This window comes from Microcaecilia unicolor, chromosome 6, assembly GCF_901765095.1.
Source record: "Microcaecilia unicolor chromosome 6, aMicUni1.1, whole genome shotgun sequence".
NCBI classification, from domain to species: Eukaryota; Metazoa; Chordata; class Amphibia; order Gymnophiona; family Siphonopidae; genus Microcaecilia; species Microcaecilia unicolor.
The window spans coordinates 84,624,565-84,648,923 of record NC_044036.1 but is presented as its reverse complement, the minus strand read 5'-3'; the positions used below and the strand labels follow the sequence as shown (position 1 = coordinate 84,648,923).

Here is a 24,359-nt window from a genome sequence, read left to right as displayed (position 1 = left end):
AATATTTCAAGAGGCCATGATTTCTGGGGACATAGCAGCTCATCAGCTTTATATGGTCCAGTGTAGGCATACCACCTTCCAAAAAGTACAGGCATTCTTGCCCAGCCTTTTATCACAGGCTCAGACTCAGCTTGCAGCCATCTTACCGGCACACATTATTATTATTATTATTTGTTACATTTGTATCCCACATTTTCCCACCTTTTTGCAGGCTCAATGTGGCTTACTTTTCTTACTAACAGGTCTTTTCATATGTCTCTCTCCACCTCCTTTTCTACTGTCCAGCCTTTGACATGTGGTGTTCATCAAGGTTCCGTGCTGTCTCCTTTTCTGTTCAGTATTTTTCTAAGCCCACTTGCTTTGCTTATTCAGGAATCCCAGACTCGCTGTTATAATTAGGCAGATGATATTTTATTGGTCTCACCTCAGGACCCTGCAAGTCCTAATTTATCTTTGCTTCAATCTTCATTGGATAAGATTGCCCCACCGGCTGATCTTAAACAGTAAGAAAACAGGTGCCCTTTGGGTTACTGGACATCAGTCATCTCCCTCTTCTGTCCATTTTCTGCAGGGTGAGCCTATTCAGTTGGTGGATACTCTTAATATTTATTGATTCAGCACTCACTTTTCACTTTCAAATCTCAGCAGTTACTAAATCTTGTTTCTACTCTTTATGCATGAGTCGGACCATTAGGCCATATCTGGATGAGGATAACTGTGTCACTTTATGCATACTCTGGTTGCTTCCAAATTGGGTTACTGTCTGTACTGGTCTTCCTAAGAAACTTTAAACAGTCCAGAACACAGCGATTTGTTTACTCACTGGTGCTCGTCGTTATGATCATGTAACTCCCTTTCTCAATTGGCATCATTGGTTGCCAATAAAGTACTGCATAATTCACAAGCTTTTGAACTTAGCATTTAAAACCCCTCACCGTGGTACCCTTTTGTACTTGCCTTATTTTTTCACTGCATCTATTAGATTGTAAGCTCTTTGAGCAGGGACTGTCTTTCTTCTATGTTTGTGCAGCGCTGCGTACGTCTTGTAGCGCTATAGAAATGCTAAATAGTAGTAGTCGTAATATTGCCCTGCTAGGACACTCCATTCTTCTTTGGGCCATCAGCGCTCAACATCCTCTTTATATTTAACAAGGCTTGAATCCACATGCCATTCAGCCTTTTTTGCAGTTGTCCCTTTCCATCGGAATCCTTTGCCTTTGGATATCCGGGCTGAGCTGTTCCGTCCCCATTTTTGAACACTTTATCAAGTCATTTCTTTCTTCCCATTGCCGACTAAGCAGATTCCTGGGTCAATACCTACCTGTTAGCAGTGGCACTCAAATGTCCTATCTACTATTTTTTTTTTTTTACTGTCCTAACTACTTATTGTAGTTCCTTTTTGTTTTTGTTTGAGATTGTAAACCGCTTTGACTGTTTTTGAAAAGGCAGTATATAAATACTTGAATAAAAATAAACAAGAACAAATACAATACAAAACGATAGATTGGTGAGGGAGGGTAGAAGGCAAAAGGCAGCCACAAACATGGTCTGCACTTTTACGGAGGGCAGAGATTTTACTCCAAGTACTTCTTGTATCAAAGAAGGCTAGAGTATTCTGTCACATCTTTTTTTATTTTTTGTTACATTTGTACCCCACACTTTCCCACTCATGGCAGGCTCTATGTGGCAAGGAGCTGCCTGTGCTGGGAATTGAACTCAGTTCCTCAGTTCCCCAGGACCAAAGTCCACCACCCTAACCACTAGGCCACTCCTCCTCCACATCTTAGACCTAAGGGCTTGAACAAAAAGGTACAAGATGATTTGGAGTGCAAGGATAGATGTACCAACGTAGAAATACTTCTGTGACTGAGTTTTGTGTCAAATTTGTAGTATAGAGCGCCATCTTTGATATTATTATTCATTGCCTTTGACCTAATATCTGTACTGCAAGTGTTTATGAAATGCCTGGTAGTAATGTTGGCATTTCTATACAGATTGAGGGTTCATGAATTTGCTTGTTTAGATAAAGAGCACATCTCCAGTGGAGTAAATGAATCCATGCACACCACCTTTTGGGTGCATATAAGAGCTAGTAGAGGCCATGTGCTAAAGTACAATATCATAGGCCAGTATTTATGTTAATTATCTTGTATTAATGGTCCATGCTAATAATAGTAGTAGTAGTAATATAGAAATCAGTTTTTTGGTACATATCTCATGATAAAGTTAAAACAATATTGATAGTTAGGGGCCTGTGCACCAAAATGTGGTAAGTTTGCACTTACCACACCTAAAGTACAAAGTTTAAGGTGTGGTATGTGCAAAGCCTGTGCAGTAATTCAAGTAGTACAATACATTTTATGCTGCTTATCCTAGAAATAAGAAGTGGATTTTCGCCAAGTCCATTTTAATAACGGTCTATGGACTTTTCCTTAAGGAAGCTATCCAAATCTTTTTTAAACCTTGCTAAACTAACTGCTTTTACCACATTCTCTGACAATGAATTCCAGAGTTTAATTACACGTTGAGTGAAGAAAAATGTTCTCCGATTCGTGTTAAATTTACTACTTTGTAGCTTCATTGCATGCCCCCTAGTCCTAGTATTTTTGGAAAGAGTAAACAAGCGATTCACGTCTACCCATGCCACTCCACTCATTATTTTATAGACCTCTATCATATCTCCCCTCAGCCGTCCTTTCTCCAAGCTGAAGAGCCCTAGCCGCTTCAGCCTTTCTTCATAGGGAAGTCATCCCATCCCCTATATCATTTTATCGCCCTTCTCTGTACCTTTTCTAATTCCACTATATCTTTTTTGAGATGCGGTGACCAGAATTGCACACAATATTCGAGGTGCGATCACACCATGGAATGATACAAAGTCATTATAACGTCTTTATTTTTGTTTTCCATTCCTTTCCTATTCAAACCCTCACAAAGAAGAACCATATCTCAAACAATTAATTATTACCTGAATTTGGTTATTACTCTATTTACCATTAATTTCTCTTTGCTTCATATAAAATTTCTCATTCATAATAGATTTTCTAAATGTTAAACATCCATAGCTATCCCAGTATGTTTATGATACTGTATTGTAAAATTGGATTCTTACAACAAATTACTTTCCTATGCATTATTCTTTGTTATGTATCCAATACAGTTTATTGTAAGCCACATTGAACACAAACTGGTTTGGGATAATGTGGGATATAAATGTCATAAATAAATGTGATAAATAAATAAGGGGGTATGCTTTCATCTGCCCTGCAGTTTTATTGCACTGGACAGACACCATACTGGCCCATGTTCTATGCATTGGTCGATAGCATAGGTGTACTTGTGTTACCTGCCAAGGCATGAACCCTGTGGTGCTGGTGCAGGATGAACATCATCCTCACCAGTAGCATTCCCTCTACAAACACCTCGTCCCCGATTAAGGCTCCAGAGACTGCACCGCCCCCCTGATAGTACTCCCCCCTCCAACCAGCACTAAGCCCTCACAATGAAACCCCTCTAAATCAGAGTCCCCATCTCCAGGTAGATTGACCCCTAGGGGATAGGATGACTTCCCTGTGAGAAAAGGCTAAAGTGGCTAGGGCTCTTCAGCTTGGAGAAGAGGGCTGAGAGGAGATATGGGCTGAGTGGAGTGGAATGAGTAGCCGTGAATCACTTGTTTTCTCTTTGCAAAAATACTAGAATTAGAGGGCACACAATGAAGCTACTAAGTAATAAATTTAAAACAAACCAGAGAAAATATTTCTTCATTCAATGTGTAATTCAACTCTGGAATTCGTTGCCAGAGAATGTGGTAAAAACAGTTAGCTTATCAGGGCTTAAAAAAGGTTTGGATAATTTCCTAAAAGAAAAGTCCATAAGCCATTATTGAGGTATACTTGGGAAAATCCACTGCTTATTTCTAGGATAAGCAGCATAAAATCTGTTTTACTGTTCTGGAATCTTGCCAGGTACTTGTGAACTGGATTGGCCACAGTTAGTAACAGGATACTAGGCTTCATGGATCTTTGGTCTGTCCCGGAAAGGCAACACTTATGTTCTTAGGACTATATAAATAACTGTCCTATCTTTATGTGCTAGCCCATGGCCAGTTAAGTCTGAATATTGACTTAACTGGGCATGTGCTAGCCAGCTTTAAAAAAAAAAAAATAAAAAAAAAAGGAAATTCTGTGCCAAAGCCTGCACAGGGCCCAGCGTTGAATTTCTGGTTTTAGCACCAGTAGCGGATTAAAAAACGCACCCTGCTGCCGGCTTAATATCGGCTGGATAGTGTCTCATTTGTAAATATGTCAGAAGGTCAACAGTAGATCATTAATATTGTTCTTTAAAATGAGCAGGAGTCAAGAGCCTCCCTTCTATGTCTAAACAGTATTTGAAGATTGTAGCTCCCTTAGCAGCCTAGGTCTTAAAGGCTTTACTCGTCATCCCAACTGGAAAATCTAAATTACCTCGCAGTGGCAACTAAGGTGTAACGTCTTTTTCTATATGCTTACTTTTACAAAGCCAGGCCCAGACTTTGTGAAGCAGAGCTGCCAAACTGCTAGCTTTGATATGTTTAGGCAGTTTGTTTAACTGAGGCATGTAACACATAACTAGTTGATAATGGGGAAAGGAAAACCTGCTGATATAGGGGTCCTTTCACTAAGTGGCAGTAAGCCATGACAATCTGGAGCCACCGCCGGTCCAATTCGGGTGCCGGTGGTAGTTTCAATCCCCAGTGTGTGGCATTTCTGGCTTTAGCAGAAATATTCAAAAAATATTTCCGTAGGGGATTACCTGGCAGTAATCGGACAGCGTTGTGCGCTACCCATTTATTGCTGGGTTTGCGCAGGAGCTCTTATCGCTACCTCAGTGGGTGGCAGTAAGTGCTCTCCCCTTCATGGCCACATGGTAAGAGCAGTGTTAGCGCATTGCCATGTCTTTTTTCAGTCTTTTTACCTGCTGCGGTAAAAAGGGCCTCAGCATGTGTCAGAACAGCTCCCATCACTAGCACAGGGCTCAGTAAAAGGGCCTTATAGTGTACAGTGCTGCATACGTCTAGTAGCTCTATAGAAATGATGAGTAGTAGTAGTAAGGGTTATAGCAGTCGGTAGATTTTTGCTAGTCTGTAATTTGTCTAAGATGACCAGCTTTACAATATACATCAAAATCAGGGAGTCCCAGACCTCTTGAGGCAATTGAGGGTTAAGTGACTTGCCCAAGATAACAAGGAGCCACAGAGAGACTGCTCTAATCATTAGGCTATATAGGGCTATTTTGTGATGGCCGTACTCTGCCATGAAATATTCCAAGGAAAGTCGAGCAATCAAAGGTTAAATAAATAAGGAAATGAAATAGATTGTATAGTAAAAATGGCTTAGCTTAAAAAAACAAAAGGAAGAGGAAAGATGTATTCCTGATTATTGCAGAAGTATTTTCACATTTGTTGAAACTAATAAAAACGAGTAGACTTCTTTTGTAACATCGTTTCGTATTCTTCTTTTAGTCAGAAGGAAAAGGCCACATTAGTGCAGGGGATGCAATTTATGAGATTGTGAGCCTACACCGTGAATCCAAGAGAGATGAAGCATCTAGCAGTCCAACAAGTGGAGGAGTTCCAGTGTCACCACAGGAGGAGGAAGAGCCAGAAGAGGGTAAGAACGTTCACTGAAAGTTGTAGCCATCGTTTTACAAGGATATGATTTTTAGTATCTCGCATTTTAGTGCTTGCAGTTTGCTGCGCCCAAGTCTTTATACCCTGAATTGTACCTTCTGCTTGTTGCCGGTCTCACATTTCATTCATTGTTACACTAATGATTAGGGAATTAAAATTACACTCAAGAAGGAAATTATTTTTTTTAAATTGCATTTCACGAAATATGTACCTGAATGGGGTAATTTTTAAAAGCATTTTCTTGCATATAAAGCCTATGTAGGATTTGATTATTCATATTTTTCCTGATTTTTCTAAAGCCACACAGAAAAGGAGGCAAGGCTTCTTGACATACAAGCCAAGGCTTATTGCCTTGATGTGATTTTTCTATTAAAGCGTCCTTGTAATTGTATAGTTTTGTTTCAGTCCCATTTTAGAAAGGACACAGAAGTTGAAATTGACTGGGTCAGGATTTTAGAACAGAATCTGCTGATATAAAATACAGAAGAAAGGGGCATTTATGCACTGATCAGCTGGAAACTAAACTATCAAAGGTGCCAGAAGTGAGCTCCTGTTGGTTCCCCACAATGTCTTCTTAAGTTTCCTCTACTGTTTAATAATATGGGATTAAAATAGAGGGGAATATTTCTTCTATCAGAGCTGGACACCCATAGGAGGTTGTGAAGTCTCATGTTTGAGATATGTATTGTTCTATCTGAGTGTAAGGTTTCCCTTTGACACCTCCCCTCCGATCCCAGACATGCTTAACTTGAGCTGCAAGGTAATAGCTTTGAAGGTCTGGTATGCCTAGTCCCCCCCCCCTCACTAATTCTTTATGATTAAAAAGGATTGCTCTGGCAATCTGAAGCCGCCTTCCTCCTCTGATGAAGTCAAGTCATTGCAAGTAGTATACCATGCCATACTTTGTATTGTTGTTCGAATATTTTTACTGCTATAATTGCCTACTGCTCATGTTTGATCTATTCTTACTGTACACCACCTTGAGTGAATTCCTTCAAAAAGGCTGTAAATAAATAAATAAGTATGAATCATCTTTTGCCGTTTTTATAGTAGAGTCTCACTAATGAGAATTGTTTCGAAAAGGTATAATAACCTAAGCAATATATTTATTTTAATAATGGCAATTTTTCTCAGCCAAGGAAAAGTGCCTTTTCTCCATTCTCTGAGATCTTCCTATATTTTTAAAATCAAAGGAACATAATTAAGTTGAAAGAGGCCCACCTTGACACTTTAAGTGGGGAAAAACACCCATTTGAATGGAAAGTTTCCCTTTGTTCATGCCCATTCCTCTTCAGTAATATTAAGAGCTTCAGTTTTGTCTAGATTGGCCTTGAAGCCTGACACATCACCATAAAGCTTAATTTCTTTCAGAATAATTGGGAGCAAACAATGAGGTTTGGTCAGTGTCAGAATAACATTGTCCACAAGTAGCGAGATTTTATGAGGTTTTGTTCCTAATGCACTGGGCAAAAAGTTATATCAGTAGTGCAAATAAGAGGCAACAGTGGGCACCCCTGCATGGTACCCATGCCCAGCAGAAAACTGTTAGTAAGTGACATTAATTTTAATGTGGGCTTTTGGATTGGCATAGAAGGTGGACATATATTTTCTAGAAACCTATCCAATTATATATTTAAATTGATACATTCTATACTCTGAATTAGCAGTGTGTAACATTGTATAGTTGTGCTCAGGTTGCCATGCATGTAGCTCAGCTATAGAGTAGCTTATAACATGCCAACAGGGCCCACCATCATAGCACAGCCCTCCCTCCCTGCCAGTTAATCAAGGTACAGTTCAAAATGATGGTACTTAGCTTTATGGGGTGCTGAATACCATGTGCTAGATCTCGGTGTCCCTGTGGAAAATAGGCTGCATAGATCTAGCATATGGTGTTCAGCACCCCATAAAGCTAAGTACCATCATTTTGAACTGTACCTTGATTAATTGGTAGGGAGGGAGGGCTGTGCTATGATGGTGGGCCCTGTTGGCATGTTATAAGCTACTCTATAGCTGAGCTACATGCATGGCAACCTGAGCACAACTATACAATGTTACACACTGCTAATTCAGAGTATAGAATGTATCAATTTAAATATATAATTGAATAGGTTTCTAGAAAATATATATCCTATAATAAACAGGAAACCGGTCAATTCAATCCCCAGAGTATCTTGATATAGAAGGTGGACAACCAGGACCGACCCCTATCTTCTCCAAAATAGCAATTAAACTCCCAATGAACCTGGTCAAACACTTTTTCAGCATCTACCGCTGACAACATTGATGGAATATTCTCTTTTGTTGTCTGTCATCCAGGGACAAACCTGTATTAATTAAATTAGGGAGTTGCGGGGCCAACCTGTTAGCAAATATCTTTGCCAAAATGTTAAGATCTATCTTAATTAGAGACATTGGATGGAAGTACCTGCGGCATGTATTACTCTCCACGGTTTGCAAAGAATAGTGATTCCTGCTGTGTTCATGGATTCAGGGAGACCCTCTCTGTATTGCAGTGAATTAAAAGCTCTGATAGGAAGGCTCAGCAATGACTCGTCAAACACCTTGTAGAAGCTTCAGGCCTGGAGATTTACCAGCTGAGAGATCTTTTATTACATAAGTTACTTCCCCTACCAAGATAGGAGAGTCTTCTGTTAGAGGAAAAACCTACCTCTTGCAGACACTGTGCAATCATTTCTGTTTTAATAGTATCATCTTTAGAAAATAATTTACCATAGAAACCAAGAAATGTCTATTAATCTGATCTGCTTTGGTGAGTGAATCCCCTTTTTCACCTCTAATTTCGAAAATGCTAGCATCTAGTTGTCTCTTTTTTAATTGTTATGCTAGCATCCTGCCTGATTTATTTCCGAATTTGTAATATTGCTGCTGGAGTGTCCTAAGTTTAAATGCTATAGACTCCATTTGATGAGCTTGCAGAGCCTTCCTGATTCTGTCAATTTCTCTTCTGATGCCACATATTTTATTTCTTGGGTAGTCCCTCTCCAATGCTTCCAAGTGTTGCTGCAAGGTATTTTTGATAGCTAGTCTCATTTTCTCCTTGCCCCAACTCCCCACTAATATCTTCCTGACATTTTTTCCTGAGTGAATACGAGAACTATCTGAATTTGTAACCATGAGAGCCATACTGTGGCCCGGTGTTCGCCATAAACTCTCCCTTCAAAACTGCATGACTATGGAAGAACGGCAGCCTGTTAGAGGAACCCAAGGAATGCTTAAGGTCAATTCTCTCCAAATACTTGACCTGCTCTTCTCTGAACGTATAACCATTCTTCAAACAGCAAACAAAGGAAATCAACAACTCTATAACATGAGAGCTACACTGTGGCCTCTCACCCAATATAAACTCTCCCTACTGCTGCTTGACTGACTTTGGAAGAATGGCAGCTTAAATGAGGAACCGTACCTAATTACAGCAAGTCATAGCGTTATATTGAAGTCTGCCATACCGGTACATCCACACCTCCCCACCTTATGAGTTCCTGAGACACTATGACCAATCCTCACCATTGGTAGCTTCTACCTTTAAGGAGAACTCAATTCTGAAATCTTTAACAGCGCACATTTAAAACTGATAAAGGGCGCTAAACCCGACTGACTTAAACTAGCTCAAAAAGCTATCACCATGAAGTAGGTCACATGGATTTGCTTAGCCCTCTTGAGCATGTTGGGGCGGCAACCTAACTTGATGCCTAATCCTATCCCGGTATTCCAAAATCAGTCTAGAAAACCCTGTAAGACGCACTCTAATTGTAGTGTCATATACCTGCTAGGCAATGCCAATACAGTGGGGGAAATAAGTATTTGATCCCTTGCTGATTTTGTAAGTGTGCCCACTGACAAAGACATGAGCAGCCCATAATTGAAGGGTAGGTTATTGGTAACAGTGAGAGATAGCACATCACAAATTAAATCCGGAAAATCACATTGTGGAAAGTATATGAATTTATTTGCATTCTGCAGAGGGAAATAAGTATTTAATCCCTCTGGCAAACAAGACCTAATACTTGGTGGCAAAACCCTTGTTGGCAAGCACAGCGGTCAGACGTCTTCTGTAGTTGATGATGAGGTTTGCACACATGTCAGGAGGAATTTTGGTCCACTCCTCTTTGCAGATCATCTCTAAATCATTAAGAGTTCTGGGCTGTCGCTTGGCAACTCGCAGCTTCAGCTCCCTCCATAAGTTTTCAATGGGATTAAGGTCTGGTGACTGGCTAGGCCACTCCATGACCCTAATGTGCTTCTTCCTGAGCCACTCCTTTGTTGCCTTGGCTGTATGTTTTGGGTCATTGTCGTGCTGGAAGACCCAGCCATGACCCATTTTTAAGGCCCTGGCGGAGGGAAGGAGGTTGTCACTCAGAATTGTACGGTACATGGCCCCATCCATTCTCCCATTGATGCGGTGAAGTAGTCCTGTGCCCTTAGCAGAGAAACACCCCCAAAACATAACATTTCCACCTCCATGCTTGACAGTGGGGACGGTGTTCTTTGGGTCATAGGCAGCATTTCTCTTCCTCCAAACACGGCGAGTTGAGTTCATGCCAAAGAGCTCAATTTTTGTCTCATCTGACCACAGCACCTTCTCCCAATCACTCTCGGCATCATCCAGGTGTTCACTGGCAAACTTCAGACGGGCCGTCACATGTGCCTTCCGGAGCAGGGGGACCTTGCGGGCACTGCAGGATTGCAATCCGTTATGTCGTAATGTGTTACCAATGGTTTTCGTGGTGACAGTGGTCCCAGCTGCCTTGAGATCATTGACAAGTTCCCCCCTTGTAGATGTAGGCTGATTTCTAACCTTCCTCATGATCAAGGATACCCCACGAGGTGAGATTTTGCGTGGAGCCCCAGATCTTTGTCGATTGACAGTCATTTTGTACTTCTTCCATTTTCTTACTATGGCACCAACAGTTGTCTCCTTCTCGCCCAGCGTCTTACTGATGGTTTTGTAGCCCATTCCAGCCTTGTGCAGGTGTATGATCTTGTCCCTGACATCCTTAGACAGCTCCTTGCTCTTGGCCATTTTGTAGAGGTTAGAGTCTGACTGATTCACTGAGTCTGTGGACAGGTGTCTTTCATACAGGTGACCATTGCCGACAGCTGTCTGTCATGCAGGTAACGAGTTGATTTGGAGCATCTACCTGGTCTGTAGGGGCCAGATCTCTTACTGTTGGTGGGGGATCAAATACTTATTTCCCTCTGCAGAATGCAAATAAATTCATATACTTTCCACAATGTGATTTTCCGGATTTAATTTGTGATGTGCTATCTCTCACTGTTACCAATAACCTACCCTTCAATTATGGGCTGCTCATGTCTTTGTCAGTGGGCACACTTACAAAATCAGCAAGGGATCAAATACTTATTTCCCCCACTGTATATACTGTCAAAATACTACTATGGTTACGGACCAGAACAAAATGGCTAACATTCAATGGCCTAAAAAACCTTGCTACCTTTTGCAGTTAACCAAACAACTCTCCCCTTTGGAACACAAGTCTCAACTCACTCCTGTCCTAGCCATCTATATCAACGCTAGATCTGAGGGGAACATGGCTCTCTTACTCAGGGATATGCTAAAATCTTCAGATCTGGGCTTTCTGTTTATCTCAGAAACATGACTCACAGGAGTTGATAGTCTGATACTACCCCACGTTTATCCACCTGGTTATAGTATTCTTCTTTCTCCAAGACAGGGTAAAAAAGGAGGCGGACTTACTCTTATCTTTAAGAGGTTTTTTCCCACGTGTCTTTAGTTAGTTCTTGGGTTTTCCCTGAACTGGAATACATGCTATGCAAATTCTGCAAAAGAGGCAAATCAAATTGCCCTACTCCTCATTTACCATCCTCTGGGAGCTTGGTCCAGGGCAGAACTATTACTTGTAGAGATTACTTCCTCTGCTCTGTCATAATTCTCAAGGATTATCTTCCTGGGAGACTTAAACTCACCCTTTGGAAAATGATGCAGACACCAATGCCCACAACTTCAAATCATTCCTGAAGGACTGTGAACTAACTACATTCTCCGAGGGTGCAACTCATGAAAAAGGACATATGTTAGACTTCATGACGTCCTATCCTAATAGAATGATTAGTTTATTCAAATGGAAGCCGGTACCATGGTCTGACCATTTCCAACTGGATTTCACCATTGATATCTATATGTCAAGTTTGACCAGACACAAGTCATCCAAACTCATCTCCTCCAGAGGTAAAATCAACGAGGCCACTTTCTGGTCGGAGCTAACAGATTCCCTCACTACCGCATCTCCTACACACATATCCCGCTGGGACACCAAGGTGAAAGCCATACTAGACAAAATTGCTCCATTTACCACTAAAAAGGTCAAGACATCTAGAAATTCGCCATGGTTTACAGAGGAACTATCCATCCTAAAAAAGGAATGTTGATGCCTTGAAAAGCAATGGAGAAAGAGCAAAGATACTACTGATAAATCCAAATGGAAGTCAGCCTTCTGACGCTACAAAAAGAAGGTAGCTGACTCAAAACGCCAATACTGTGTCAGCTTAATAATAGGTCAAGATGATCTTGACAACAAAAAACTTTTCTCCTCAGTTAAAACAGTAGCTTGCACTGATAAGGATGAACATTTTCAGAAAACATATCCCACTGCCCAAAACCTCGCTAATCATTTTTCCAATAAGATCTTCCAAATTAGGTCCGAACTATCTAAGGCTACTCCAACAGAGGAAAATAACCCAAGCCATAGTTCAGCCTTAATTGCCGGAGATCCTACAATCCAAGGACTCAAAACTGATCAAATCTGGGAATCTTTTCAACCACAGACAGCTGAGGATGTAAGATCAATACTGTTGAAATGCTCGTGAGCCAACTGCTCCCTGGATGAATGCCCAAAACACCTACTCAAATCCATCTCTATGGTAGCAGTAAACTGGTTACTCGATGATCTCAATGAGCTGTTAAAAACTGGCTCTCTTCCTCCTGATTTGGATAAAATTGTTCTCACTCCACTACTGAAGGGATCTGGGCTAGATGTAACATCGCCTGCAAAGTACTGCCCAGTGGCAAGCGTACCCCTTTTTACTAAAGCGTTAGAAACCTACATTAGTAAACAACTCCCTTTTTATCTGGAAAAATTTTCTATTTTACACCTGTCACAATTTGGCTTCAGATCGTCACATAGTACAGAAACATTACTGCTAGTTTTAATTATATATGTCCAACAGCTATAGAAAGGTGACCAAGTAATTCTTCTCCAATTCGATATATTGGCGGCATTCAATGCAGTTGACCACATATTGCTACTCAAATGCCTGAATCAGATAGGAATAACAGGGACTGTGCTCAAATGGTTCAGTGAATTCCTTTCAAATCAAAGATATTCTGTCAAGCAAAAACCAACCTTCCAACTACTGGTCTACTAACTGTGGGATCCAGCAGGGATCTCCTCTGTCACCGATCCTGTTCAACCTCTTTATGTCATCCCTTGCCTCAATACACCTGGGACTTAATGAACTATTATCCTATGTAGATGACATCCTGCTTCTCTTACCAGTAATAGCATCAAACAAAGATCGAAGTTGGTCTGTAGCGAATAACATGACTGCTGTTAGCACCTGGGCCCTGAGTAATAAACTGAAACTGAATGTTCAAAAAAATCAAGATCCTGTGGTTTCGAAATCAGGGAGTTGAGGTACCATCATCAATATCTTTGTCCAATGGTCTATTCCCTGTACTTGGAGTCAAAATATGGAACTTTCTACTTATTCCCACCAGAACAGAAAACAGCTACCTCAACTTCAGGAAGAGGCTAAAAACCTTTCTCTTCCCAAAGACTGCTTCATCATGACTTCTACTTCCTAGTAGTGGAGGAGTAGCCTAGTGGCCGGTTCAGATCCCACTGCTGCTCCTTGTGATCTTGGGCAAGACACTTAACCCTCCATTGCCTCATGTATGTAACTCACCTTGAGCCACTACTGAAAAAGGTGTGAGCAAAATCCAAATAAATAAAATAAACAGTATTATCCTTTCTTTTAATGTTTTTAGTCTCATTCATTACACCAGTGGTGTCTAATGTTCCTCATACCTCACACTAACACTATCTGCTTTTATCTCACCTAGAATATAAAATGCACTGAACCCTGGAAAGGGGATATTAGTGGTATACAAGAATTGAATTGAATTGTATCACTAAATTGGAGATATTGTTTTACTTCTTTTTTGAATGTCCTCCTTTAAATAAAGATTCATTTAGCCTCCAGAAGGAAGGGCAATGTGATTGTTGGCCCCAGGAAAATCAAACCCCATATCGGAGCATGGTCAGAACATGTAATGTTCTCAATTTTACTATTCAACTGTTTGGGTAACCAGAAACCATTCCCCTCAATATCATCAATTCTAGAATTGCTGTCATGGGCAGGAGAGTAAAAAGTGTATTTTTGGGCAAGTAGGATTTTGTATTCTCCAAAGGTCTGTCATGTTTAAATCCCTCATTAACTTTTTAAAGGACTTACATGGCTCCATATTCTGAACCTGTCTATAAGAGGTTCGATCCAGCTTTGGATTCAAGATTAAAATCTCCAGCAATTAGTAAATAACCATCTGATTGGATATAATTTCCTCTTTAAACTTGTTCTGATTGTCTCTAGGAGTGTATACAATTACCAGAGTAACAGTTTCCCTATAAAGCTCACCATTTAGCAATAGTAGCCTGCCCTCCTCATCCCTAAAGCAGTTAGATATCTGGAAAGGGATATCTCTGTGAAATATAATCGCTGCTTTTCTTTTCTTAGCACCTCCCGTTAGAACTGAAATACACTTGGGGATAATCCGTATAATGGAGCAGTCGTTCATCACGTTTCCAGAAATGAGTTCCAGAAGAAATCCACCTGGGTGGAGAACTCTAAAATCCCATTAAGTGTAGTAAAAGCAAAAAGGTAGTGGTAAATGGACTGGGAAGATTGGATGGGCCATGCTGGCCTTTATCTGCTACTACTTATCATTTCTAAAGCGCCACTACTAGACATACTGTCACGTTTGTGAGTTCTTGTGCCCAACGGGAGCACAGAGGCGAAGACTCAAACCTGCACTCCGTTGGGCAGCCGAGCAACCCTGCAGCTTCACCTGTGGTGACTGCCGTTCCCCGAGGGTTGAGCCTCCAGGTGCAGGCAGCCGACAGGCAGGGGTCAGACGGCCGCAGGCAACAGGCAGAGAGCAGCTAGGTACAGGCAGTAGTAGGTCAGGCACCAAGCAGAGAGTAGTCAGGAATCTAGCAGGAACCAGGTTAGGCAGCGAGCAGAGCGCAAACAGGATCCAAGCAGGTATCAGGTCAGGCGGCAAACAGAAAGTTGTCAGGAATCAGGCAGGGGTCAGGTCAGGCAGCAGGCAGAGAGTAATCCAGTGTTCAGGCAAAGGTCAAGCAGCAGGTGGAGAGGAATCTGGGATTCAGGCAAAGGTCAGGCAGCAGGCAGAGCGTAATCCGGTGTTCAGGCAAAGGTCAGGCAGCAGGCAGAGCGTAATCCGGTGTTCAGGCAAAGGTCAGGCAGCAGGCAGAGCGTAATCTGCTGTTCAGGCAGAGGTCAGGTCAGGCAGCAAGCAGAGCGTAATCCAGTGTTCAGGCAAAGGTCAGGCAGCAGGCAGAGAGTAGTCAGGATTCCAGCAGAGATCAGGTCAGGCAGCAAGCAATAGTAGACAAAGTCACACAGGAGCACAAGCAAATCTACCAAAGTAGAAGCTGAAGCAAAGCTTGTGGGGAGACACTGCTCCTTAAATAGCCCCTACCATCAGGGAGACAAGAATCAGCTGGCAGGAGGCAGGGAGACATGGAGGCAGGCCGACAGGCATCAGCAGGCAAGGACACCCGTATTGGCCAACCAGTAGGAGGAGGCGGAGTCTAGCCGTGGGTGGCCAATCCGAGCGTCGGAGACATGGCTCGAGTTCCCGCACCCGGAAGAGAAGCGATCCCCTTGGGACACCAGCGCTGCCAAAATGGCCGGCGTTCCCAACAGTTGTGGGGTAAAAGCGCCGCCAAGACGGCCTGCGGAGCAGGCGAGGCGAGTTGGAGCGGCGGCCCAGCCAGTATGGCCAACGCTCTCCTCTACAGCGGCAGAGCCGGAGAGCGGGTCAGCCGCGAGGAGCAGGTGAGGGGCGCGATATGTACGCAGCGCTGTACACTTCAACATGAAGAGACAGGCCCTGCTCGACAGAGCTTACAATCTAATTATGACAGACAAACAGGACAAACAAGAGATAAGGGAATATTAAAGTGAGGATGATAAAATAAGTGTTCTGAACAAGGGTTAGGAGTTAAAAGCAGCGTCAAAAAGGTGGGCTTTTAGCTTAGATTTGAAGACGGCCATCTGCCATTTCTTATTCCATTCCTTCCATGAAAATTTTCTTTTTCATTTTGGTTTTAAGTTTCCCTCCTTGCAGCTTCATTTCATGTCCTCTAGTTCAGTTGTCTCTTCAGTTTTGGAAAAGGTTGTCTTACTTCATAATATCTTTCAAGGTTTTAAAAGTCTGTATTATATCTCCCCTATCCCTCCTCTCCTCCAAGGGATTGATATTCACATCTCTTCTCATACGTCTTCTGGCACAGATCTCATATCATTTTTGTTGCTCTCTTCTGAATGGCTTCAAATCTCTTTACATCCTTGGCATAATATGTCCTCCAAAACTGAACACAATATTCCAAATGAATTGTATAGAAGCCATTATCACCTCTTCCTTTCATCTGGTTATGCCCCTCTCCATGCAGCTGTCTCACATTGTTTTGCCACTTTGAGAGACACTAGCACTTCATGGTCGGTGCTCATGAGCCTCTCACCTCCTATTGCATACAGCAATTTTGAATTTCTACACTCGAAAGGCATCACCATACATTTTTTCACATTAAAGCTTAACTGCCAAGCATTCGCTCAAGCTTCTAATTTTTGTAGTCATGCATTCCATTCCCTCTGGAGTATTCACTCTGTTGCCACTCTTTGTGCCATCTGCAAAAAGACAGGTTTTTTTCTTCTAACCCTTGGGCAGTATCACTCACAAATATGTTGAACAGAATCAGTCCAGGATGAAGCCTGAGACACTGTACTACTCACCTTTCTTTTGAGTGAATTGCATTTACCACCACCCTGTGTTTCCTATCAGTCCACCAGTTTCTGATCTAGGTTACTACCTCAGGTCCCAATATCAAGCTACTTATGTTTAGTAATGAGCTTTCTATCAGGAACAGTGTGAAAGACTTTGCTGAATTCAAATTAGGTCAAAAAATCAATCAAATTTTTTTGACATGATTTGCCTTTGGTAAAGTCAAATTGCCTTGGATCTTGTAACTCATTGGATTATAGAAAGTTGACCATCCCTTTCTTTGGAGGTGGGAAAGGTAATGGAGGCACTACTAAAGTAAGACTCACCAGTCTGCAGTTTCCCTACTCTTCCCAGCTCCTGCCTTTGTGAAGAGAGACCATATCAGTCTTTCTTCTGTCCTGTGGCACTTCTTTGATCTTCAAGGATCTATTGGAGCATCCTTTAGAGAACTCACTAAAACCTCTCTAAGATCCCTCAGTATCCTGAGATGTTTCTCATCTGGTCCCATGGGTTTGTCCACATTCAGTATTGCAAGTTGTTCACAAGCACTTTCTTCATCGAATGGCATGGTATCTACACTATCACTTTATGTATCTTTGTCAATCATCCACGAGCCTTTGCCAGGTTTTTCTTCTTCCATAAGAATTCTGGCTTGATACATTAAGCAGTTGCAATTAGCTCAGAATTCTGAGGCATGAATTGAGGGTTGAAAAGGTTGAAAGTGAGAGATCATGTTACTCGTTAGCTGAAGTCTTTGCATTAGCTGCTAGTGGAGGCTCGCATTTGATTGAAGGATCTGCTGTCTGACGATAATGCAGTTCTGGAAACCAGTGGATTGCAGGATCAGCTATCTGACCTCTTTGAGCTGCCGTAAAAGGACAAAAAAGGACCTTAATATGGCAGCCTGACCGCTAGAGGTGGTACTATGAGACTACTTTTAGGGTGTCACTGGAACTCTTTTAAACTGCCTATCATTGACTTGGTGTAACTGTTTGATCCTAACTTTTGGTGAATCAGTGCCAATTTACGTTAGTATTTTATAATGGCATTTTGGTGCACACATGCGGTTACAGAATTGGTGCTGAGCGCTTGCCATTGACACACCTACTTTGAGGCACACTGTTATAGAATTGCTCCCATAATCTTTGAAAAAGGTAAAGTTGGACACTGTATACTGTATCTCATGAAAAAAAAGGTTTTGGGGTTTTTTTTTTAAACCTTTTTACCTGCTGTGCTGGCCCAGAGAGGATGTTTTTTCAGCATTTTGAGCAACCTTTGCATTTTGGGCAAAGTAGTTTACTGCCTGATGGCTCTCCTCATTAGACTGAGACCTTCAAACTCATTATACTTTAAATATCAGTTGAATTTAAAATGATTCACCAACTGTGCAACTTCAGCAGTCCCATACATCATCCTTCAATACATGGTGCATTGTGTAGATCCCACACGCACAGTGGTTGAATTTTAGCAGGTTGTGTACTTTAGGATTTTCACTCAGAACTGGGTATTGATTAAATATATTTTGAACAAGGTAGTCTATTTTTGTATAGAGTTTGATGGATTAGACATGGGTAATTATCTTGCACACTTTACATTTGTCTGTAGGCTGTTTTTTTTCATTCCTTTGACACAGAGTAACAGCACCTGTTATTTCCTCTGCTACCAGGCTTTAATGAATACTGTGCTTCTGAGAATAGAATGAGTGAATTTTAACCTCTTGACCCAGTTGTAAAAGAGCTGTATTTATTTTTGAAAGCTAATGGAAAAAAACGTCTGCTTCCAGATGCCTTCATGCGGTTTTTGCTGGATTCTGATATGATTTCTGTCAAATCAAATCTCTTTCCTTTATTGTCCTTATTTTTATGCTGTATGCTCCTTTTCTTGGCAGTGATTGCTTCTTTTCTTATTGCTGAGATATTTGGTGTGACATCAGTTGCTCTATATACAGCTGCAGCAGCAGGGGATATCATCTGATGTATTTATTTTGCTTTGAATGCTGACCATTGACTAATAAGAAAGCGCTATTGGAATCAACTGCTGATATATAGAACAGCAAAAAAGAGCATTTCCTGCTGAGAAGCCAGTATCCCCCTTGAGTCCATATGAACACAAGGAGCCTTAAAAGATAAAGAGTTTCTTTCCAGATGACAGTAGGTAAGAGGGAAGGTTTAGCTTCTGCTGTTGTGGTGTGTGCTGCTAAGAAAGAAAAGCGTGTAACAATAAACAATGAACAGTCCTTCAGTTCAGTGGTTATTTTTCTATTGTAACTGAACAAACGAGGGTGTAGTGGCTGCTAATGTTCAAAAATCAGTATACAGTAATTACTTAGAATATTAATACAATAAAAATTTATATGCATAAAACTTTAATAAAACAATAAATAAGCTAATCACCTTTTAAAACACACACCAATATGACCAAATTTACTATTCAAAACCTGACATGGCCATGTTTTGGCATAACACTTTTGTCAGGAATATACATAAAGGGCTTCTTTTACTAAACCGCGCTGTAAGTTCCCAGGGTAGCAAATGCTCCATAGCCCATTCAGTGGGCTGCATCGTATTTGCCATGTGGGGGAATTGCTAGCATGGTTTAGTAAAAGAGGCCTAAACTGTTAACAAAATAACAATGACAAACATCACACAGTGCTAGAGAAGAAAAATGGAAATAAAAACAAGAAATATTAGTCGAGATTTGAAACCAAAGTGGCTCTAAAAAAGCTCTAAAAAGATTTTAGGGGTCCACTCACCTGAACTGTATAAACTTAGGGGCCTTTTTACTAAAGGGTTGCCTCGTGGCAACCTGGAACTACCGTCGGCCCAATAGGGGTGCTGGTGGTAGTTTCACCCCCAGTGCGCGCCATTTCTGACGCGTGACACTGCCCAGTTACTACTGGGTTAGCGCCGGAGCTCAGAGAAGTGGGAGATGCGCCGCTGTCAGGTATGTCGCCAATCCTGACCAGGATTCTTTGATAGAGCGAAGCACCACAGTACCACTCCCCCCTCCCAACACTGCTGAACCCATAGGATACTGAAGCCCTAGCATAACTTTTGTGCCACTCTTAGTTCATTTGCCAGACAAGTGTGGCTGCAGATCATAGCTGATTATTTCTCCTTTACTGGATTCTTATGGAGCCTGTATGAAATAACTCCTAAACATGTGTCAACAGATGAACAAAATTCACGCTCCAACTTTCCAAGTTTATTTAATTTTGAAATTCCGCATAATGAGTAGCCTTTGTGGGTGGAGTACTGAGCCCGCAAATAGGTGGGAAAATGTGGGATACAAATGCAATAAATATAAATATATAGAAATATATTCTTCAGTGTACTGCGATCTGACTCCCCCCCCCCCCCCCCGGATTGTTTAAGCAAAATGACTACACTTATTACCTAGAAAGGATTTTCAATTTAGTGTGGGATATATATAACTGGGGTTGCTGTTGCAGGAGAGAGTGTTCAAGTCTAGGATGGCTTCTTGCTGCTGCATGTGGGAGTCAAATTTTTATTACCTTCGAAACAAATAGTATTACGAAGCTGACCTCTATGTAGGTCACTTCTCCGGACTTTGAGTACCCGAATTAAGGAATGGCTGCAGCTATGAATAGGAGTGTTGGGGAGACAATAACAAGTGAGGTGTCGTCATCTTGGACTGTGGTGGTGGGTCCTAGCCTGATACAGCACACAGCAGTATGTTTAGACCAAATCAAGCTTTAACAGTGGTCAAATGTAAAGCTGTTTTGTCACATGCTAGCAGTGATATGGATGATGTCAAAGACCTAGGGCAGTCCCCCTCTTCTACAGAGGGGGCCAGTGCCAGAGAAACAGAAGGATGGCAGTGCCTACCCCTGACATTGATGAAATGGGGAGACTGAAGGCATCAAGAAAGAGTCAACGGTTAAGGAGGGGAATGTGCTTTTACGGCAACCCCTGATGAGGGAAATAATGGTAATGCTTCAGCACGTCTACGGATTATGCCCAGACAGGGCAGAAATGTGCTTCGCTGGTGAGTAAAGGCAGAAATAGTTGGAGCTGTATGACTTGAAGGGCTAGACACCCTGCCCAAAAATGATCTAGATAAATTCATGTATGTAATTGCATTATACTGTAAAATGCATTTAACATATGTAAGTATTACAATGCTGCGGCCATAATAAATCCATTCTTCTTCTTGGATGATTTATCCTGTGTTGATATTTTGGAATGTGGTGTGTGGGATGAAATGAGAGTGCCAAGGTGCCGTCTGTCTTGTTTGAGCTTAAAAGAATCTTCTAATTGTGCCACTTTATTTCCCATATGAGAAATCCTTTTTTCCAAACTCTGGTATTCCACAGTTGAGGGTTGTAACAGCATAGATAAAGAGGAAATGCCTCCCAAAAAGAGTCAAGAGTAATCAAAGTTTTTACCATGAATATCCTCTGGTCAGGCATCTCCTGTGTCACCTTGGTCTCACTTCAGGCTGAGAGTGCTCCAGCCACTTCTTCCACTTGTGCTGGTTCAGCAGTAAAGATCTCCCCTGCCATTCTGGTGGTTGGTAATAGCACTTCCCTCTGTTGAGTTGACCCTTCTACTGAGTCTCCTTTCACCACTCTGGGCTGCACTGGTTCTACAGAGATGCTGTCCTGGAGTATTGGATCTGCAGCACCTCTCTGCTCCTCCAGGCTCAGAGATATCAGCCACAAGCATAGTTGTCAGCATACCTTCCTCCAGCTTCCTTGCAGCATGGCAACTGCTCTGCAATCTTCAACACCACCGGTAACAAAATGGTCAGGTCAAGAGATCAAAAGAACAGTCGCCACCACAGGTTGAGTGTCTTACCTTTTTCCTTAACTATGAGGCAATAGAAAGAGGATAACAGAAGAAATGTTAGGAAGAGACGACCAGCCAGACAAATTATGTCCCAGTGCTTCCTTCCTGCTGCCATGTTGCCTAAACTTAGTGCCCTTATGCCTGGGCAGGCTTCTTGTACACAGGTGTATTAGAGGCTTGGGGATTATAATTCTATAACAGGGCACCCACTATAGGCACTGGTTCTAGTACTTGTTTTAGGCTTATTCTATAAAGAAAACTAGACACCTACTTTTCTTGATATAAGTCTAGTGCAAACAACTGCTATTGAGATAGACATGGGGGAAGCCACAACTTGCCCCTGGGATCGGTAGCATGGTATCTTGCTATTATTTTGGTTGCCATGTTTCACTACTCCTATTTTTGTTTGATACTGTTATCTATGGAGTGGGTTTTGTTCCCCTATAGCTCTTGACTATTTGGGATTCTGCCAGGTACATGTGACCTGGATTGGCCACTGTTGGAAGCAGGATAATGGGCTAGATGGACCATTGGTCTGACTCAATATTGCTATTCTTATGTTCTTAGGCCCTGATGCTCAAAGCTCCGGCGCTGTTCTGAATAGCGCTATAAAAATACCACCAGAATAACAACGCTCATGCTCAATGCTAATGAGATGCAAATATAGGTGCGCTCATACCATTGAGCATTAGGGAGTTCGGTGGGAGGATTGTGCTTGGTGCATGTGCAGAAGAGTTCTGCGGTAAGTTCTGCTCCTGTGCGCATGCACCTGGTAAAACCTGAACGCGAAGCACGCATTGGCGTCTGTTTCCTGTAGCCTAAATATAAGCATTTTTATTTGTTTTTAGCTTGGATGCTTATATTTAGATGCAGGAAACAGATACCAATGTATGTTTTCATTCTGGACGTTTTTAATATTTTTTTTTTAGCATGGATGCTTTAAATTTAGACGCAGGAAGCACCAGTGTGTGCTTTCGCTTGAGCCTGCTGTTTGTCATGACCAGCGCTTAAGGGCTTGCAAAAGCAATCAAAACCGGTAGGTTTTGCAGAAAGATTCACGAGAGAAACATGAGAATCATGAGAAATCCTCTTTTCTAATAGCCTAACACCTGCTCAGACCTGGCGTTATTATTTGCAGCAGTAAGGCAGTTTTGTTTTGGGCGCTCTTTTCTGATCATTGGGGAGGAATATAAAATGACCTTATTAACATGAGCTTGACTAGCATGCTACTTGCATTGTTCGTCTGTGCGCTCATTTGTTCCCACGCTCTCCGGGCCTCTGAACATTCTGCACAACTAAATGCGGGTGCTAGTACGGCGCCAATAGCCTCTAGCGCCCATGTTTACTTTTGAGCATCTGGGCCTCAATGCATGCAGTTAAGTATGATCACTTAGAAAGATCACACTGGCTTCAGCTTGGAAGAACCCCCTCCCGCCTCCAGGGAAGAAAGTCGTTCACAAGATGGGTTACTTGTACCAGATGTCTAAGCTAACTGCTATCCAGTCTGGACAAATTGTGCACTTTTACATACAATGGGACAAATATACCACTTGGAGATTCCTCTCAGGGGTAGATCTTGATGCTCCACGGCTGATTGCATCGCCTGTCTAACTCACTGGCCGGAAACATAAGCTTTCTTAAGGGCAGGGGTGAGCCACCCTCTGGATTTTGTGTTATGATAGAACAAGAAGGGGGAGGGAAGGGGAATGGGGCGGGTTTGGATAGTGCTACTATTGTTTAGCACATGTTTCAGTTGTAAAGATTTGATTGTTTGTTCTATTGAAAAAAATCTTCAATAAAAATAAATATTAAAAAAACAAATATGATCAATTAAACCAGCCCTATGGCTGTGTAAATGGCCACAACTAGGGGCCCTTTTACTAAGCTGCGTAGGCCCCTACGTGTGCCCAACGCATGCCAATTTGGAGTTACAGCCCAGCTACCGCGTGGCCCTTGTGGTAACTTAATTTTTGACGTGCATCCGCTACGCGCACCGGAAAATAGTTTTTATTTTCTGGCGTGGCAGAAACCGGGTGGTAATCGTCATTCTACGCACGTGACCTTACTGCGTGAGACCTTACGTCTTAGTCAATGTCTGGCGGTAAGATCTCAGACCCAAAATGGACGGGCACCAATTTTTATTTTGCCACAGGGCCATTTTTGGCTAAATATTTTTAAAAAGGCTTTTTTTTTACAGGCGCACTGAAAAATGGATCTGCACATGCCCACAACACGCGCCTATGCTAGCGCAGCCCATTTTTCAATGCATCTTAGTAAAAGGGCCTCCTAGTTGTTAACACATACGCTTGTAAATGACAGAATTCTATAATTTTACACGCATAACTGTGTGCTGTGCCCAAACTCCACCCACAGCAAAGTACATGTCACCAAATCATGACTCATACATTTCAACTAGGCAGTATTATATAAGAGAAGAAAAGGGGGGAATAGAAACAATGTGGCACCGCAAAGCAAAATAATTTATATATATGTGCACAGATTGTGAGAGGAGGTTTTTACACTGAGTAAAAAAGCCCACAGTTTTTAAATTGCTGTCATCAGGAAAAGACATCACTTGTCCAAATATGGACTGTAAGCAACTTCTATTAGTTTGTAGTGATCCTGTTGACAACCCCTCCCCTCCCCCCCCCCCCCCCGGAAGCAGGCATTTTTGATCAAAATGACAAAGTAGTACACTATTAGGCTCATTTTTGAAAAAGAAGGACGCCCATCTTTCGACACAAATCGGAAAATGCGCGTCCTTCTCACAGGGTTGCCCAAATCGGTATAA

The 24,359-nt window shown here is 41.9% G+C and overlaps 1 protein-coding gene across 4 annotated transcripts in view; it reads left to right on the top strand.

Annotated features, from left to right (window-relative positions):
- Positions 1-24,359, top strand: part of RABGAP1L (RAB GTPase activating protein 1 like) — an 803,631-nt gene that overhangs the window by 218,784 nt on the left and 560,488 nt on the right. For all 4 annotated transcript variants that reach the window (XM_030206422.1, XM_030206421.1, XM_030206423.1 and 1 more), the window contains one exon: positions 5,501-5,648. In XM_030206422.1, coding sequence (XP_030062282.1) covers positions 5,501-5,648 — 148 coding nt within the window. The remainder of the gene's footprint in view (positions 1-5,500; positions 5,649-24,359) is intronic.